General features: G+C 44.8%; 1 protein-coding gene across 1 annotated transcript in view; it reads right to left on the bottom strand.

Annotated features, from left to right (window-relative positions):
- The window catches only part of PTGIS (prostaglandin I2 synthase), a 146,003-nt gene extending 145,349 nt beyond the window's left edge, over positions 1-654 (bottom strand). The window contains exon 1 of the mRNA XM_063958886.1: positions 575-654. Coding sequence (XP_063814956.1) covers positions 575-645 — 71 coding nt within the window. The 5' untranslated portion in view covers positions 646-654. The remainder of the gene's footprint in view (positions 1-574) is intronic.
- Positions 655-16,370: the final 15,716 nt, after the last annotated feature.

Raw genomic sequence — 16,370 nt, 5'->3', positions numbered from 1 at the left:
AACATAAATGAATTGTGTGACTGTAGACACACTTTGTTTAATGCACAAAGTTATAAAAAATATTGGCTAAAATGACCTTCAGGCTGTGTGTATAAGGTGTATATGAAACATAAATGCATTCTGTGCTTAGATTTAGGTCCCATCACCATGATATCTCATTATGGTATGCAATTATTCCAAAATACGGAAAAATCCCATATCCAAAATACCTCTGGTCCCAAGCATTTTGGATAAGGGAGACTCAACCTGTATCGCAATATATTTAAACATATGTGAAATCAATACATATCTCTGTGCACACAGTCATATTTCCTATAAATTAAAAACATACACTGTAAACATAATATCATTTTGTGCATGAAAAATGCACAAATCCCAATATCAGTTGTAGTATTCCTGCAGTTACTGTAGGACTAGATGTGGAATGAAGGCTTTACCTCTATGTAACTCTGGCTACAGAGGAGAAGCCGAGAGAGTACAGCCCTGTCTCTGTCTCTCTCTCTCTCTGTCTCTGGCAGCCATGCATCTGGCAGTACATCCTGACTTGGATATAGGGGTAAACCCATAGACTCACCTGCACCTCCTCAGGAAGGCCGCCCAGATGAGTGCTGTTAGGATAACACAGAGGAATAGTGCAGCTATCATTGTAGTGGAAGAGTGGGAATGAATGTGAGAGTGGGAAGCATTACATCCTCTGTATATACTGGATTAGGAGAGGGGCGTGGACATATTATCTATACACATTTCAACATTGGGGTCTAAGTCACACTTGCTTAAAGTGAACCTGCAAAACTCTTAGAACACTGTATTACAATTTCCGAAAGATACTTTCATATGGCTCACACCACACTGAGATTAGTAAATGATTTCCCCACCCCATGAAACGTTAAATCATCAGAAGAGGCAGATAAGTATCAGTGTGACTTACAAATACTTTGAGCTGATGTTGGTAAAAAAAAAGTTGCAAACTGAAATAAAATGACACGCCAGTCAGGCTGTATACTGGGATAGGATGGGACAGCTGCTTCACTGCACAATCATGGATGCACACAAAGAAAAAGGTTCCCGGTTGCGCCCAGCTGGTGTAATAAATTAGGTATCCTCTTAAATCAACCGTTAGTAACAAAATAACAAGCCTCACCTTTAAATATGCAACAGATATCACACAAATAATAGCATCTAAAAAGAATGTAAAGGAACTGCAATGCAGCAATATCAGTATGTATAATAAGGATATCACAGTCATTATGTAGCACATCCCACTATGCTCAGATATTGGTCACTGGGCTTAATGCCATCATGGCTGCCAACATAGAGCCAGTGGTGAATTGAAATGAATACACTGTGAATCTCTGAAGTCCACAGTTGGAGGCTCCATTGCTAATGTATAACGGGGCCGTAGGTTGTTAAAGTCAGCACAATGGGGGTAATTCCAAGTTGATCGCAGGAGGAATTTTGTTAGCAGTTCGGCAAAACCATGTGCACTGCAGGGGAGGAAGATTTAACATGTACAGAGAGAGTTAGATTTGGGTGGGGTGTATTCAAACTGAAATCTAAATTGCAGTGTAAAAATAAAGCAGCCAGTATTTACCTTGCACAGAAACAAAATAACCCACCCAAATCTAACTCTCTCTGCAAATATTATATCTGCCCCCCCCCCCTGCAGTGCACATGGTTTTGCCCAATTGCTAACAAACTTGCTGCTGCGATCAACTCAGAATTACCCCCAATGTTAGTCACAGCCACACTAAGGGGTTTATTTACTAGAGCTTCTAAAAATGAAAAGTGGTGATGTTGCCCATAGCTGCCAATCCGATTCTGTCTATCATTTTCTAGAATACAATAGAGAAATGATAGACAGAATCTGATTGGTTGCTATGTGCAACATCACCACTTTTCATTATTAGAAGCTTTAGTAAATGTACCCCTATAGTCACCTAGGCCCCCAGCTAGGGCTTGGCTATCCTCGCCTTTTTTTTTGTACGCCAGCTGGGTCTTGATTCCCTGGTAGCAGGCTGCCATTTGGCTATACTTTTTAACAAATGACATGCTGTACAGTAATGACAGTAGAGGAAGGGTGACTTCAGAAGGGTGACTGTCATTGCTGAACCATACTGCTTCTGGGCCGCATGGCCTAGTTGAAGTAGTACTACCACTGTCTGGAAGTATTTTGTGAGACAGATTTAAATATTTAAATATTCTCCCTGCCCAGACTATGTGGAAACTGGGCAGAGACGAAGGCCAACACTGGCCGATACGCGTTGGAGCAGACGAACAGAACCACCTATTTACACCCATTTCCAGTATAGTGTAACAGAGCGTTTGAATAAGAGACCAGAAGGAGGGAGGACGAGACAAGAGAGAGACGGGACCCGGATCTACCCGAGCCTGGTCACGTGGACGGACCAACCCGGAAGTGCGGAAGGACGCCGGGCGCGACAGACACGGAGCAGACCGCTGGCGGAGGGACAAGGAGACGGAGCAGAAGCTAACCGGTAAGGGACTCTGTAGGAGAGGAGAAGGCGCGGCGGACATCACTAACAGTGCTAGAAGCAGCCCCTACCTCTCTCTCCAAGACTCACGACTGATCCCCTTCTGCCCGGGACACCGCGTTGCGCTCAGTAGAGCGACATCGGGGTGACCCAGGGCGTAGAGGGGTACAGCCTGTCCGGAGTCCTCACTACCTTAGCACCAGCCCTATCCTGACCCCATATCGCCAGCGGCAATTCAGGGGTACCCCTTATTTTCTTTTTTCTTTTCCCACCGGCATTAAAAGACATTCAGTTACTCCACTACCAGCTCTGGAGATTTTTTTGCACTTATTAAAGAATTCACTCAGAGGTGGGACGCCATCTTTCTGAAGTGAGCAGCATTACAGATATTCCTACCTGTATATAACGAGGAACTCCATCACTGCCATTGACAGCAGAGGAATCTCCCTACAACCCACTACCCCCCCCCCCTTGATTTGCTTCTAAGCATTAATTATTGCTATTTATTTACAGAATAAAAACACAGTTTTTACTTCAATATCGTTTATTGCATATTGTCATTACCATTACCATATCTCTCATTTGTCAAGGGCATCAATGTATTTTTAATTAGGAATCAGGCCACTATATATTTCTTTTCAAGACACAATCCATGCTAGGCGCACCTGTGAAAACCCATTATTAATATTGTCTATGTGAAGTCATTTGGAGGTGCTTCATTCACAGGTTGCAGCCCACGCAAAGTATCCAGATACACGAGCGCCATTTACCCCTTCTTGTAAACCCCCTCCCTCTTGCTTGGATAGGGGGAATAAACCATCCCTGTGTGAATGTCCTGTGGATGGCAGATACAGATATCTGCACAATGTGGTACAGAGGGGGTAATTCCAAGTTGATCGCAGCAGGAATTTTGATAGCAGTTGGGCAAAACCATGTGCACTGCAGGGGGGGGCAGATATAACATGTGCAGAGAGAGTTAGATTTGGGTGTGGTGTGTTCAATCTGCAATCTAATTTGCAGTGTAAAAATAAAGCAGCCAGTATTTACCCTGCACTGAAACAAAATAACCCACCCAAATCTAACTCTCTCTGCAAATGTTATATCTGCCCCCCCCCCCCCCTGCAGTGCACATGGTTTTGCCCAACTGCTAAAAATTTTCCTGCTGCGATCAACTTGGAATTACCCCCAGAGTCGTGTCCTCATACAGGATCAGTTGTTATTGACAGAAATCACGTTATCTCTTTTTTGCTTTTGTCTTCTCTGTTTCCACAACCCTTAAATGACAACAGCTACCGCCACACCTACAACAAACATGGGGAACAAGTGTCCCATCTCTGACAGATGACTATAGGGGTTCCCATGCTGCAAAAGAGACTCCTCTGCCTCTTTCCCAGCACTCATGTTCCCAAGAAAGCCATTAGAAGGATCCAGCAAAATAGGGAGCCAGCGGCTGCACACAAGAAAGTGATGAAGAAGCCAGGTAGTGGAAACCATTATTCTCCTACAACTTGGTCCCCACATTAACACACAGCTGATGCCTATAGTAGGTGGCTTGTTTGGTCATGTGATACATGTAGAAGTGGATAGTAAGAGCAGGAAACCAAAACCTAAAGAAGCTGTAACTTCCCCTCCATGTTTTGGCAAAGTATTTTGAATACAGTTACTAGACTGGTTTTCCTTGCAAAACATTCCCCTAATGCAACTCTGCTGTCAGTTCTTACATTAGCTGCCTCTATTCCACCAAATCCAGTATACAATACTTCTACTAACCTACAAGGCCACAAACTAAACTACATCAACACGTGGCTTGCCTTTCCTTGCACAAGAAGACGTTCCTCTAGCTTTCAATGTTCCCTGAAAAGTGAAAACTCATCTCTTATCAAATTCAGAACCACTTACTTAACCTCCATAAGTTATATTTCTTAATTACCCAGGGACGTGCAGTGAGGTAAATGGCTCAGGAGGCACTGGCTAGTACCAGAGCCAGATATGATATGTGGGCTTTATACACAGGTGCAACAGTAGGAACTGCTGTAAATTTGGGGAGTATTGATCAGAGATGTGCGGAAAAGATAGGCGCAATAGACTTTTACTCCAGTGTTTTGACTATAAACATTATTAGAATAATATAAAGAAGATATTTTTAATATATTCTTTGTATTTTTCATACACTTTATATAGTCACAACTAGTGATGTGCACCGGAAATTTTTCGGGTTTTGGTTTTGGATTCGGTTCCGCGGCCGTGTTTTGGATTCGGACGCGTTTTGGCAAAACCTCCCTGAAATTTTTTTGTCGGATTCGGGTGTGTTTTGGATTCGGACGCGTTTTTTTACAAAAAACCCTCAAAAACAGCTTAAATCATAGAATTTGGGGGTCATTTTGATCCCATAGTATTATTAACCTCAATAACCATAATTTACACTCATTTCCAGTCTATTCTGAACACCTCACACCTCGCAATATTATTTTTAGTCCTAAAATTTGCACCGAGGTCACTGGATGACTAAGCTAAGCGACCCAAGTGGCCGACACAAACACCTGGCTCATCTAGGAGTGGCACTGCAGTGTCAGACAGGATGTCAGATTAAAAAAATTGTCCCCAAACAACACATGATGCAAAGAAAAAAAGAGGCGCAATGAGGTAGCTGTGTGACTAAGCTAAGCGACCCAAGTGGCCGACACAAACACCTGGCCCATCTAGGAGTGGCACTGCAGTGTCAGACAGGATGTCAGATTAAAAAAATTGTCCCCAAACAGCACATGATGCAAAGAAAAAAAGAGGCGCAATGAGGTAGCTGTGTGACTAAGCTAAGTGGCCTTCTGTACCGTACTGCTATATATTATATACTGGTGGTCAGCAAACTGTGCAAAACTGAAATGCACCACAGGTATGGAAGGATAGTATACTTGACGACACAGAGGTAGGTAGAGCAGTGGCCTACTGTACCGTACTGCTATATATTATATACTGGTGGTCAGCAAACTGTGCAAAACTGAAATGCACCACAGGTATGGATGGATAGTATACTTGACGACACAGAGGTAGGTAGAGCAGTGGCCTTCTGTACCGTACTGCTATATATTATATACTGGTGGTCGGCAAACTGTGCAAAACTTAAATGCACAGTTTTGCATGGATAGTATTTGCATGGATAGTATACTTGACGACACAGAGGTAGGTAGAGCAGTGGCCTACTGTACCGTACTGCTATATATTATATATTGGTGGTCAGCAAACTGTGCAAAACTGAAATGCACCACAGGTATGGATGGATAGTATACTTGACGACACAGAGGTAGGTAGAGCAGTGGCCTACTGTACCGTACTGCTATATATTATATACTGGTGGTCAGCAAACTGTGCAAAACTGAAATGCACCACAGGTATGGATGGATAGTATACTTGACGACACAGAGGTAGGTAGAGCAGTGGCCTACTGTACCGTACTGCTATATATTATATATTGGTGGTCAGCAAACTGTGCAAAACTGAAATGCACCACAGGTATGGATGGATAGTATGCTTGACGACACAGAGGTAGGTAGAGCAGTGGCCTTCTGTACCGTACTGCTATATATTATATACTGGTGGTCAGCAAACTGTGCAAAACTGAAATGCACCACAGGTATGGATGGATAGTATACTTGACGACACAGAGGTAGGTAGAGCAGTGGCCTTCTGTACCGTACTCCTATATATTATATACTGGTGGTCAGCAAAATTATGCACTGTACTCCTACTATATACTAAAATGCAGCACAGATATGGAGCGTTTTTCAGGCAGAGAACGTATAATACTGGTGGTCACTGGTCAGCAAAACTCTGCACTGTACTCCTCCTATATAATACTGCTGGTCCCCAGTCTCCACAATAAAGCAGTGTGAGCACAGATATATGCAGCACACTGAGCACAGATATGGAGCGTTTTGCAGGCAGAGAACGTATAATACTGGTGGTCACTGGTCAGCAAAACTCTGCACTGTACTCCTCCTATATAATACTGCTGGTCCCCAGTCCCCACAATAAAGCAGTGTGAGCACCAGTGGTGCAAGTAGAAAAAATGTCTTACGGGTACGGTGTGCGCGCGCGCAAAAAATGGGTGTGACCAAATGTCACATGGGGCGTGGCCAATGAAAATGGGGGCGTGATACACATATGGGGGGAGGGGCAGATACACATATGACCCCAATAGTGCCAGATACACGTTGCCCCACAGTGCCAGATATACATTGCCCCACATGCCAGATATACATTGCCCCACAGTGCCAGATATACATTGCCCCCACAGTGCTAGATAGAAAATGCCCCCACAGTGCCAGATTTACAATGCCCCACTGTGCCAGATATACATTGCCCCCACAGTGCTAGATATACATTGCCCCCACAGTGCTAGATATACATTGCCCCCACAGTGCCAGATTTACAATGCCCCCACAGTGCTAGATATACATTGACCGCACAGTGCTAGATATACAATGCCCCCACAGTGCCAGATTTACATTGCCCCCACAGTGCCAGATTTACATTGACCCCACAGTGCTAGATATACATTGACCCCACAGTGCTAGATAATATACAATGCCCCCACAGTGCCAGATTTACAATGCCCCACTGTGCCAGATATACATTGCCCCCACAGTGCCAGATATACATTGCCCCCACAGTGCTAGATATACATTGCCTCACTCAGGCTGCTCCACGTCCCCTCCAACTGATGTGCTCCCTGCTCCGCCTCCTCCTAACGCGCGCGGCTCAAGCAGCCTCAGCAGCCAGCCCCACTCTGCGCCCACTGCCGCGGGAGCGTGATGACATCACAATCACGCTCCCTGCACACTGGGAAGGGGAGCAGCAGAAGTGGCAGTAGCAGTACCCGGCCGGCCACAGCAACTGGTGAGCGCTGCGCACATCAATGCTGTGAGCGGCGGCCCGGATAGAGTGGGTACGGCGTACCCGCGGCTAAACTCTTAAGGGTACGCCGTACCCGCCCTTACCCGCCCACTTGCAGCACTGAGCACAGATATATGCAGCACACTGAGCACAGATATGGAGCGTTTTTCAGGCAGACAACGTATACTGGTGGTCACTGGTCAGCAAAGTCTGCACTGTACTCCTATATAATACTGCTGGTCCCCAGTCCCCACAATAAAGCAGTGTGAGCACAGATATATGCAGCACACTGAGCACAGATATGGAGCGTTTTTCAGGCAGACAACGTATACTGGTGGTCACTGGTCAGCAAAACTCTGCACTGTACTCTTCCTATATAATACTGCTGGTCCCCACAATAAAGCAGTGTGAGCACAGATATATGCAGCACACTGAGCACAGATATGGAGCGTTTTTCAGGCAGACTACGTATAATACTGGTGGTCACTGGTCAGCAAAACTCTGCATTATACTCCTCCTATAATACTGCTGGTCCCCAGAATAAAGATATGCAGTCCCCTGAAACAAAGTGAGAGGACGCCAGCCACGTCCTCTCACTATCATTTCCAATGCACGAGTGAAAAATGGCGGCGACGCGCGGCTCCTTATATAAAATCCGAATCTTGCGAGAATCCGACAGCGGGATGATGACGTTCGGGCGCGCTCGGGTTAACCGAGCCATACGGGAGAATCCGAATATGCCTCGGACCTGTGTAAAATGGGTGAAGTTCGGGGGGGTTCGGTTTCCGAGGAACCGAACCCGCTCATCTCTAGTCACAACTCTGGTGCATACTGGAGTATGACAGGAAAGGCTCTGCCTCACCTCATGTAACTGTTAATTACCTTTCCTATACACAATTCAAACAAAATGTACATGTCCATACTGAAACAACTTTTGGACCCCAGGCCATAAGTGGTGCAACTTTGCTCTATGATTGGATCATACAGCTAACTAAATGGGGGTACATACGGGGAGATGTGTGCTGAGCGATCTATCACAGATCAGCACACATCTCTCCCCCTGCTCAGCACACAGCGCAATGTCACCGGCACCCTACACAGGGAGCGATGTCTACTTAATTTCTAAGCAATCTAGTCAGATTGCTTAGAAATTAAGTAAAAATCGATATGTGTGTTTCCCCCCTTAAGCACTATATGTTGCACTTAACCTTGTGTATTAAATTCCTATTGTCCTATAAATTGCTATAGTAAATTGCAAGCAAGAAGCTCTTTGGGCTGGACTCAAATTAGCCGCAGTAATTAACTGCTGATTGGTCAGCGGCGGCTATTCAATTACAGCCAGTGACACGATGCATTTAAGGCAGATTTCTGTTCAGTGCCATGAACACAGTAAACCCATAACCCTGGGTACATATCCCGGAATCTATGGGTTAACACGTGTTAGCCGCAGTTTTTACAGCGAGAGGAAAAGGGGGTTGTAATTGAATAGCTGTAGGAGTTAAAAAGCTACCACCTTTTTCCTCACTTGGTAAATGAATGAAGCTAATTGAATCCAGCCCTTTGTCTATAAATAGCAAGTCTTGTTTTATTACTGTGTCCTAATTGTGACACACAATGGAATATACAGGCGCTATATAATTAATAACAAAAGTCCATCACGCCTAAGGGGACTTGCCTTTGCTGTTATAAAGTACAATTTGTAGGTGCTGTAACTTCAATCAGTAGTTATACTGCAGAATTGTGATACTGATATGTTTTTCTCAGTGATTGTAAGGTGTGTAAGCCTGGTTTAGGTGATTATACTGCTGTATTTTGAGTTTTAGATGAAAGATGTGATGACTTATGTAGCGGAAAGCTCTGAGTGTATCAATTTAGCAATAGAAACAGAATGAACACGCACATATTCAGAAATCAGAAGGCCCTATCCTCCCGTGCATTCCACATTCACAAATGGTTTTGTAATCTGTAAGAAGCTGTGTCTTGGATTATTTTTGACTCATGTAATGCTGCTCGTGCAATTATTTACACAATGCTCGGGAGCATACCTCCCAACTGTCCCGATTTTTGCGGGACAGTCCCGTTTTTTGGGGGACTGTCCCGCTGTCCCACAGGTGGGCCACAGTGTCCCGCGGTGAGGGGGGGGGAGGCAGTTGGGAGGCTCCTGCACTCACTGCAGCGGTGAATAGACGCTGTTCGCATGCGCACAGCATCTATTCAGTGGAGACAGAAGGAGAGGGGGCATGCCAGCAGCTCACAGAGCGCTGAGCATGCCCCTTCTTTGACAACAACGGGTGCGTGGCTCGCGATCGCTGGCTCTCCCACAAAGCCACGCCCCCTTTTTCATAGGCCACCCCCCTTTTTTGGTCCCTCCTCATCCGTACATAAAGTTGGGAGGTATGTGGGAGTACCTCATACATCCTTGTGATTTATAGGGTAAATGCTGCAACCATGGGAGACATGGGTACAATGACACTGCCAGCCATCTACCTCTACATGCAGCCATTGCTTTTAACTGAGTATTACTGCATAGAGGGCCAGATCCAGAGATGTTATTCACAGTTGAACAATTATCGCTGCACTTTGCACGTGCAGAGATGGGAGATGGTCTTGCAATGGTGTTTGCAGAAAGGATTTATTTGCAAAGTGATTGACAGTCTGGCGACGGTTTCGGGGAGAGGCAGCAAAAATTCAGACATGTCTCAGCCTGCGACTGTGATCCTGTACACGGTTGCAATGGCGCTAGTGCCTTAATTCCTGTGGCCATGCTGCACAGCCACAGTGATACTTAAAAGTTTGATAATCGATTGATCTGCTACCAATGCTGCATGTTTGAACAAACCCAGGCGGCTGTGACATTTGCATATTTTCGCACAGTCGCTACGTACACGTGACTGAATTTGTGGATAATCATTTAGAGACTAAGGGCCAGATGTACTAAGCCTTGAAAAGTGATACATTTCACGGTGATAAAGTACCAACCAACCAGTTACTAACTGTCGTTTTTCAAACCCAGCCTGTAACATGGCAGTTAGGAGCTGATTGGCTGGTACTTTATCACCGTGAAATTGATCACTTTTAAAGGCTTAAGGCGGATACACACTAGCAGATTCTGGAATGCCGGTGATGGACGACTATGGGCCTAATTCAGACCTGATCGTAGATGTCCTAGTTTAGCACATCTACGATCAGTCACACAGACATGCAAGGGGCTGCCGCGCATGTCAGGCCCGACCCCCCGGCACAAGTTCAAAAGCATCTCACAGCGGTGATGCTTTTGTACTTTAGGAGTAGCTCCCTATGTGCGCAGCTCCTGCATGCTGGCAGGGAGCTACCCATCACTGTCCAGGTCGCAGCGGCGCGTGTGACATCATGCAGCCACCGCGGCCTGCCCCCTGCACGATCCGGGCATGCCTGCGTTGCACGGACCGCGCCCCCTAAACGGTGGCCAAACATCGCCGGTCCGCCCCTTCTGCCCAGCGAAAGCCTCTGCTTGTCAATCAGGCAGAGGTCGATCGCAGGGATGAGACATCCGTCAGACCTGATCGGCTGCTGTGCGAAGACGCACAGCACCGATCAGGTCTGAATTAGGCCCTACATCATTGAACGATATAACATTCAACGATATAGTACATACACACTGAACATTACCGTTCAAAGATAATGTTCAGTGACATCACCGCCGGCATTTCCAAATATGCAGCTCAGCACGACATTGACAGGCTGAGCTGCATGTCAACTCAATATTGGTGATCACTGAACGACGTGCGGGAGCGCGCATCATTCATCGGTCACCAATATTACCCGCATACACATTGGATGATATAAGCCTAAAAATTTATGATGACATTTATGTCGTTATTGTTTACTTTTTTAGGCTGAAATTGCTTACTGTGTACCCCCCTTTAGTACATCTCCCCCTAAGAGACAAAAAATATCTATAGATAACATAAATGCCATGCTCTTCAGACCTATACACCTGCCCATCAGACTGAAACCCCCTAATATGGCATGAGACCTCTCCACTTACGTTACCCCCTTACATTCCATCGGCCTCCCCCACATACCATCAGAGCTCCACATATGCCACTTATATCTCCATCAGATCCCCCACACACTTTTACCTATTTTTGGCATGCATTCTTTTGTAAGAGTGCATTCAGCAGCTTCAAGACTGGATATGTCTGATAAGAATTTATGACAGTAATTGAATAACCTGAACTGTGTCATGGACATTCTCTGATTCGTGAAGCCATTCCTTGTCGATCACATGTACACAGTACAATATTTGAGCTTCACATATTTACAGTTGTCTTTATTGACTCTAAGGAATTAATTATATGTAAGGGGGGAAGTTGCTATTGCAGTGGTGCAGCTGAACTCACCTGCCTTGTGGGTCTATCTTACCCCGGACCCATGGATTTTTATATCCAGCCCTATGGAGCTGCAATCAAAAATATGCAAGTTAGGCAGTACATTAATTGAAGCATATAACTTCGCTTACTCACGGACATGACAAGTCACCTAATTGAATTGACCATATTCTTCTATTCGATGATGGACCTTCATTACATTGTCAAGGTGATCGGCAACATTTCATCTATTATAATTATTATTATTATTATTATCCATTATTTATATGGCACCACAAGGGATGCACAGCAGCCAATTATAGAGTACATAAACAAGTTAGGAAAACAAGAAAACAGTGACTTAAGGCCCATATACATGGGAGAGATGTGTGCTGAGCGAACCGCTCAGCACACATCTCTCCCGCCGCTCAGCACAGCGTGATGTGTGCTGAGCAATGCAGGGGAGGACGGGGGGCCGCTCATTTCACCCAGCGGGTGAAGTGAGCGACGTGCTAGATTGGCCTGCATGCAGGCTCAATCTAGCACCGGCGATAGCGATGTGCGGGACCGCGCATTGCTTTCGCTGAGGGGTCTACACCCGAGTGATCTGTGCATAAAATCTAAGCAATCTGGTCAGATTGCTTAGATTTTAAGCATGGATCTCTCCGTGAGTACCCCCTTTACAGTTCAAGACAATATAGGTCAAGAAAAAGGTACAGTATATAAATATAGCTGCATCAGCAGAAGACACTGAAATAAGTATCAGGGCGGCAGAAAACCGAGGAATTTGGTGCTGTTGAAGGGAGTACGGAGTAGAAGATAGTTTAAGTAAGACAAGGAAAAACACATGAGGTAAGAGGACCCTGTTTGCAAGAGCTTACATTCTAATGGGGTGGGGCAGACAGACAGGGGTGACACAGATGGGGTAGACAATCAATGATTCCCAACTCCAGTCCTTAGGGTATGCGGATATGTGACCGGTGGTCGGGGGACCAACAGGGACTATTGCCGACCAACAGGGACTATTCCCACTCTTGGGTCTCCATGACACACATGGAGTGGGAATAGAACCTATGGCGAGCGCAGCGAGCCACCGAGCCCGCTGCATGGCAAGCGCAGCGAGCCCACAAGGGGCTTCGTTGTGCTCACCCCCACCCCCCTGTCGGCCACCTAACAACCAGGATCCCAACGTCGGTATGGTGACCGGCAGTCTCCCGACCACCGGTCACACAAACCCAACTTGTCTTTAGGGCCTGGAGTTGGGATGCATGTTTTACAGATCTCCTCAGTATCCCTTGTGATATAATAAGAACCACTTTTGGATCTTTTAAAACATGCCAGTCATTAATGAATATACCTGTGCACCAACTAGGAGATATGGAATGAATGCATTATTCGAGGTCATTGTAGACCTGCCACCCACTTTACAATGCCAGGAATTAAGGCTTTGTATAGAATTGAGCAGTGCCATAATGACAAGATCTCAGCCCCATGCCTCACACCTCCTACCTGGTTACCTCCTCCAGGAGGGGCAGTGTAAATGCAGGCAAGATGTACAATATCTGGTGTATGACATTGTATTTCCTCTTTTATTGATCTCACTAGCCAGTATATGTTTTGCAATTCCTTACAATTTTTTTTCCCATTTCCGGTTGACATTTGTCACTGTATCGTGGAGATTAATTAGCGCTAACACTCCTCTTACTTTATATCAACAATGTTCTAAGCCTTCATCCACTTTGTGATGTGTTTATAGAGGAAATAAACATAGTGTGGATTGTACATAGAAACATGACCCAGCACTTAATCTGTTTCTAAAATCTTCGACCGACATAACTTGGTTCATTCACCAAGAATGCTGCAGAAAATAGAAACTAGGTTTCAACCTTCTCAGAAAGCTATACGTGGATTGCGGATTTACAGTATCTCCATAACTAATACAAGGAAAGAGCACTTACTGACTTTTTTATGCTTTCAAGTCCAAATTCATTGCATACTGTAAATAGGAATTCCAGTGAAAAGTGTGGAGAAGTGAGCCAGTGGGGAAGTTACCCATAGCAACCAATCAGCATTGAAGTAACCTTTATAATTTGCATACTATACAATTGTATGGAGCAACTGATTTGTTGCCATTGGCAACTTCTCCACAAGCTCTCTTCTCCACTCTTCACTGCTTCATGAATAGACCCCAAAATGCTCAATGCACTCATGTGAAACACAATAATTCCTTTTACAATAAGTGTTATACAAACTTCTCCGCAACTGCTCAGCTAATCTGGCTGCCTGAAATATAAGAAAATTGAAATTTTCGGTTAAAGATTTTGGGTGGGGGAAAGGGGAACTGTTCTTTATAAACAAGATCACATGGAATCATCATTTACGAGATGGCTTGTATTGCCTATTTACCAAGCTAGGGCAGGATAAGAATAGCTAATGACAGTCTGTAAATCCACCAACACAGCCCCTGACAGTTATACCATCTGACGTAGAAGAAAGAGATACGTATCATGCAAAATACAATGTTATTATTGTGGGGTGTACATACATATTCTGCCGGGAACAGTATAATGGAGCTAACATAGGGGCTGATTCAGAGGCGGATGCTATAGCGCTACTCCTGTGTCTTTGTACTCGCCAGCTGTGCTAAAATATTTAAAAGGCTCAGGAGGCGTCTTATGTAAAAAGATGCTCAATTGCCAGCTTCTGTGATCTGTTCTTCTTCGGATCAACTGCATGTACATGGGACATCGGAATAACCCTCAGGATACTCAGGATGTCCGGTGAGATCACGCTGCTGGGCCAGTGATGCAACATCTGGGGATGTAGCCACTGGCTTTGGCATGCCCAGAAAATGGGGCAGACATGCCCCCATTCTCTGGAACACTACCCATCACTGCCCCTGAATACCAGCAGCATGTCGATCATGCTGCAACTTTTGGGGTACTGCAAGCAACATCATATCCCGATTCCCCAGATCTGTACACACGCAGTGCGGCTCCTCTGCGTGCGCAGATCAGACTATATTGTCCAGTTGTGAAGATATCGATTCAGCGCCTACCTCTAAATCCTACCCCATAGAGGCGATAGTCTTCTGCCAGTGCTCTATTAAGGATTCTACTAGCAAAAGCTGATTCTTTGGAGGCTAAGGAATATATTTACTAAGGTGCAGGTTTTCACCAGCACCTTAGTAAATATATCCCTTATAAGTAGAATCTGATTGGTTATAATATATCCCTTATAAGTAGAATCTGATTGGTTATAATATATTCCTTATAAGTAGAATCTGATTGGTTGCTATGGGCAACATCTCGTTGCCCATAGCAACTAATCAGACTCTACTTATCATTTATCTTGCGCCTTCTAGAACAGTGGTTCTTAACCTTGTTGGAGGTACTGAACCCCGCAAGTTTCATACGTGCATTCACTAAACCCTTCATAGTTGGAAAAATAAAATGTTTTTTTTTTTTTTTCAAATTCAAAACATAGAGATATATGTTTTATTAGTGCACAAAATGAACCATGCATCAGTTGCACATAAAATCACTGTGTTCAAAGAACAAAACCAACATAACATGAGTGTCGCACAAAAACATAACTAAGTGAATATTTACTGCAAATGAATGTGACTTTTGTTGTTGCCTTTCAGAAAAGTTCAGAAATGTGCCACTCTCATATCATTTTCGCAACAAAGTCTGTTCCTTTTCTTCGTTTTTATGTCTACCATCCTCGAAAAGGATTGCTCGTAAAGCTACATTGTAACAAACGGTATGAGTATCTCAAGGGCTTTCTTAGCAATAAGAGGGTATGGTACGATTTGGTGACACCCAAACGTTGAGAGCGTTGTTGTTCTGAAGAGTTGCTGTTGAACCTGGCTCTGCTGAAGTTCAATGATTTTGTCGAGGTACTCACCATTGACATCTGCTGTCGCAACAGTAAACGTGAATGGCTGTCTCACCCATGCTGGATATGACTCTCTGGTGGGGAAGTATCCATCGAGAGACTTTGTGAGCTGATCTAAGTGCATGGCAATTGCTTGCTTCAGTTCCCCAGGTACAGAAATGTCTCCTATTCCAAACTCATCTTCGATCTTACTTACACAGTCTTCCAGCAGGGGAAAGTTTTTATTCTCTGTTCGTCGTTTCCATAACGGCAGCTTTTTTTTAAAAAGCCTTCAGGTTTTCTTCTGCTTCGATAATGTTGACTCCACCCCCCTGCATCTGTTGAGATGATTGAGACCATCGAAGATATCGGCCATGTATGCCAAAATGAGAATGAACTCAGAATTTTCGAAGCAATCTGCATGACAATGTTGGTGCTCTCACAAAAACAGGGCTAATTCCACACGCATGGCAAAAACACGATTCAGCACCTTTCTCCGGGATAACCACCGAATGTTAGAATGGTACAGAAGTACCTCGAATTCAGAGCCCATTTTATTACACAGCGGTGCTTCAGAGCACTATTTCGCACATAGGGGGTTGTTCCGAGTTGATCGCTCGCTGCTGTTTTTCGCAGCGCAGTGAACAAGTTACTACTGCACACGCGTATGCACCGCAATGCGCAGGCACGTCGTACGGGTACAAAGCGGATAGTTGCTGGGCGATGGATTTAACGAAGAATCCATTCGCACAGCCGATCG

Source organism: Pseudophryne corroboree, chromosome 3, assembly GCF_028390025.1.
Source record: "Pseudophryne corroboree isolate aPseCor3 chromosome 3, aPseCor3.hap2, whole genome shotgun sequence".
NCBI lineage: Eukaryota > Metazoa > Chordata > Amphibia > Anura > Myobatrachidae > Pseudophryne > Pseudophryne corroboree.
This window is presented reverse-complemented; position numbering and strand designations above follow the sequence as displayed.